The sequence below is a fragment of the Corapipo altera genome, unplaced genomic scaffold, assembly GCF_003945725.1.
Source record: "Corapipo altera isolate COAL_440 unplaced genomic scaffold, ASM394572v1 53550, whole genome shotgun sequence".
In the NCBI taxonomy this organism is placed as follows: domain Eukaryota; kingdom Metazoa; phylum Chordata; class Aves; order Passeriformes; family Pipridae; genus Corapipo; species Corapipo altera.
Window position 1 is genome coordinate 1 of NW_020887856.1, and position 3,522 is coordinate 3,522.

General features: G+C 40.4%; 1 protein-coding gene across 1 annotated transcript; it reads right to left on the bottom strand.

The window, feature by feature from the left end:
- Positions 1–5: 5 nt before the first annotated feature.
- LOC113941775 (myosin-1B-like) lies at positions 6–3,380 on the bottom strand (the record flags this gene model as incomplete). Its single annotated transcript, XM_027632918.1, has 6 exons — positions 3,224–3,380; positions 2,986–3,135; positions 2,234–2,404; positions 1,692–1,998; positions 1,271–1,356; positions 6–50 (listed from the first exon to the last, which is right to left on the bottom strand). Coding segments are annotated over exons 1-6 (855 nt in total), but the record flags the coding sequence as incomplete, so codon positions are not given.
- Positions 3,381–3,522: the final 142 nt, after the last annotated feature.

The following is a 3,522-nucleotide window of genomic DNA, read 5'->3' on the forward strand; positions in this document are numbered from 1 at the left end:
AAATGGGGGTGAGTGCTCCGCAGATTGGTCATCAGCTTGTTCAGGTTTTCCTGTGGGTTTATGAGCAAAGATTTTTCATTTAGAAATGGTACTTCTTTAGTTATACTTCCAGATGTGAGTAAAGTCTTGGAAGGTGTTAATGGGTTTGTAATTCCCAACTAAAACCATCTGAATTTTTCTTCTGCCTTTCACTCTTGAGCATGAGAGAAAGTCATGTGTTTTTATGAGACAGAGGGATTCACGTACTGAGCCAGGACATCTATGGAGAATGGTGACTTGTTGTTCATATCAAAAAGCATAATTTTGAGTAAAAGATGATTCTTTGTAATCTCCAGATCCTTACTCTGTGGAAGACACTTTTGATGTGATCAGAAAAAAACCAAAAAGAGAAGAGGGACAAGGACCGTGTTTGCAGAGAAGGCTGGGAAAGGGAAGCTCATTGGCCTTAGATGCTACTTGTGAAGATACATTTGACAAAGATTGAGCAGGACATGACAGGAAAGATTCCCTGTTCAGTGAGAATGGGGGTCAGAAATCGTAGAACAAAGGTATGAGTGGCAGACCCTGCAGCACTCCTTTGTAGAAGTGCTTTTAAAAGCAAATCCAGGAACTATATCTGACTTTAGCTATCAGTTTTACTAACTAGGTCCTAACACATCTCAGTTTAGCCTTGGTTTGGAGCAAGGGCAAAGCTGTTCAGGCAAACACCTCTTTCACAGTGTGAGAAACTAGTTACATATCACAAGTGCAGAAACAAGAGTGTTTCAGTCTGCCTTAAGCTCTGCCCATTGGTAGAAAGGTAATTGACTTTGGCATTTCTCTATTGCCTTCTCTTCATATGTAGAATCATGTGAAAGCAATGTGTTAGGTATTATGTCTTATATATTATCATGTGCAAATGCACATACATTTGCATGTGCGATCAAGACTTAAGATTCCCTGAGGCAGGTACCCAGATCGACCATTGTCGTCATATGGCAGAGGGAGAGGATGAAGAGCTTGATCCTGCCAACCAGTGTACTTGTAAATAAATAAAACTGTAGCCTGAATTAAGTACTTTTTCCAGCAATTGAAGAAAGGCAAGATCAAGATGTATCTTCCTCAGCTGGCCTCAGCTGACTTCCTGTCAGCTCTTTTATGAATAACCAGAGATGTTCTTGATGAAAAAAAATTTTAACAGGTGCAGTGAAATGGCTTTGTTGCCAAAAAATCAAAACCAACCAAACAAAAGAACTCAGGAAGAAGTAGAGAGAATGACTTTTGTACTCACCCTGAACAGAGCTGACACTGTCTGGAAAGAAGAACCCTTCTTCTTACCTCCCTTCTTGCCACCACCACCACCACCACCACTAGCCTCTGAAGAACACCAAAAAAAAAGATGATTTTACAACTTTTATAGAACAAGTTTGTTCATATATACCAGTCATGATAAAAATGGAACCTAGAAAGCAATAGAGTCAACACTCAATCTGAAGGAACACAGGACCAAAGGTATGTGATAATCCAAGGGACTATAATGGCTGAGTGGAAGGCCTGAAATACATTGGATCTTTTTCTTTATTAATAAATTCAAGTGAGGGGAGGCTCTGCACAACGTGCAGTTTCTTTAGAACACTAGAACACTAGCTGATATTCATGGCTCTGGTAGAATCATTAAATAAATATGAAAATATGAATTTCAGAGAACTGACCTGCCTCTCCTCCAGCAGAGGCAAAGAGTAAGGCCAGGGTCTTCAGGGATGATTTCTGATACAACCCCACCACCGTTTCATTCAGGGGGTCCTTGTTCTTGTCAAGCCACCCAGTGATGTTGTAGTCCACTGTGCCAGCGTAGTGCACCAGGGAGAAGTGGGCCTCAGCCTTGCCTTTGCCAGGTTTGGGTTTCTGGAAGTTGTTGGACTTGCCCAGGTGCTGGTCGTAGAGCTTGTTCTTGAAAGAGGTGTCAGTTGCCTTGGGGAACATGCACTCCTCTTCCAGGATGGAGAAGATGCCCATGGGCTGGAAGAAGCACAAGGAAGAAGGAAGAGGTGAAAAGGCAGAAAGACTGACAGATGAAATAAATTCCTGAGTGGGACAATATTACTGCTCTCAGGGATTGTTCTTCCACTCAGCAAATTGTAAAATAATCTAAACTTATGTGTTTGCAATATTTACCTTTTCCATCTACATCTATAAATATATATAAAATTAATGCATTTCTGAAAATACTTCACATTGTGAATTACAGAAATACCTTCTCAATGAGCTCAATGCAGGCAGCGAGGTCCATCCCAAAGTCAATAAACTCCCATTCAATTCCCTCCTTCTTGTACTCCTCCTGCTCCAGCACGAACATGTGGTGGTTGAAGAACTGTTGCAGTTTTTCATTGGTGAAGTTGATGCACAGCTGCTCCAGGCTGTTGAACTGCACAGTTACAGATAGAGATTACTATTAATGTAAATAGAGTAATAAAGAACAGTGTTGGCTTTTTGTACCAAACACAGGAGGATCTGCCAGTGTTCCTTCTTTACTCATCCAGGAGTTTGGAACTTCTGCTAGTGTGTCTCTTTGCTCAAACTAAACTTTCTCCATATATTTATGACCCTAGAAGCTTAGGTCATTTCAATGATTAAAATTTATGAGTTTTGATATCTACTAGACTGAGTTAATTCAGTTACAGGATTGTCCACAGCAGAACAGTGTATCCAACGTTTTCAAATGCTGATTTCAAAGCACGTCCTAAGCCTTCTAAGCACAAATTTTTTCTGTGGAACTAGTGTCTCATTATTAGGTACCAAATGCCATCTTAGTCTACTGCTTGTAATAGGTTGAAAAATTGCCCTTAGAGATTTCCACTGGTGTATGTGCAACACAAAAATCTATTCCCAATTAAAAACCTGTTGGAATCATGAAAGGATCAAACCATTTATGAAAAAAAAAGGTAAGTACTTCAGCACATAATAGAGTTACTTCAAAAATCACAGTGATAAACCCCTGTTCCTTACGTCAAAGATCTCGAAGCCAGCAATGTCCAGCACACCAATGAAGTACTGCCTGGGCTGCTTTGTGTCCAGCTGTTGGTTGATGCGAACAACCATCCACAGGAACATCTTCTCAAACACAGCCTTTGCCAGGGCACCCACTGAATTGTACACCTAAATGTAAAACAGAAGGCTTGTAGGTTTCATGCAGCATAGAAGAGAAAGTCTAGAGGATTTGTCAACAGAACGGGGTTTTTTTTACCTGCTGCACTGTTTGGCCCTTGGTCACATATTCGTTCCCCACCTTGACTCGGGGGTAGCAGAGGGCCTTGAGCAGGTCTGCTGAATTCAGACCCATCAGGTAGGCAGCCTTGTCAGCAACTAAAGCCCCAAAGGTCAATTGTTAATGTAAAAGTAGACCTTAGTGTTTCTTTAAAAAATTATCAAAAGGAAATTCGAGTAAATATCAAAATATTAGTAAAGATAAAAAACATATTAATGGAAACATTCTTTAGTAGTCACTGGACTTAATATTTTGCAATGGTCAAAATAATCTGCAGC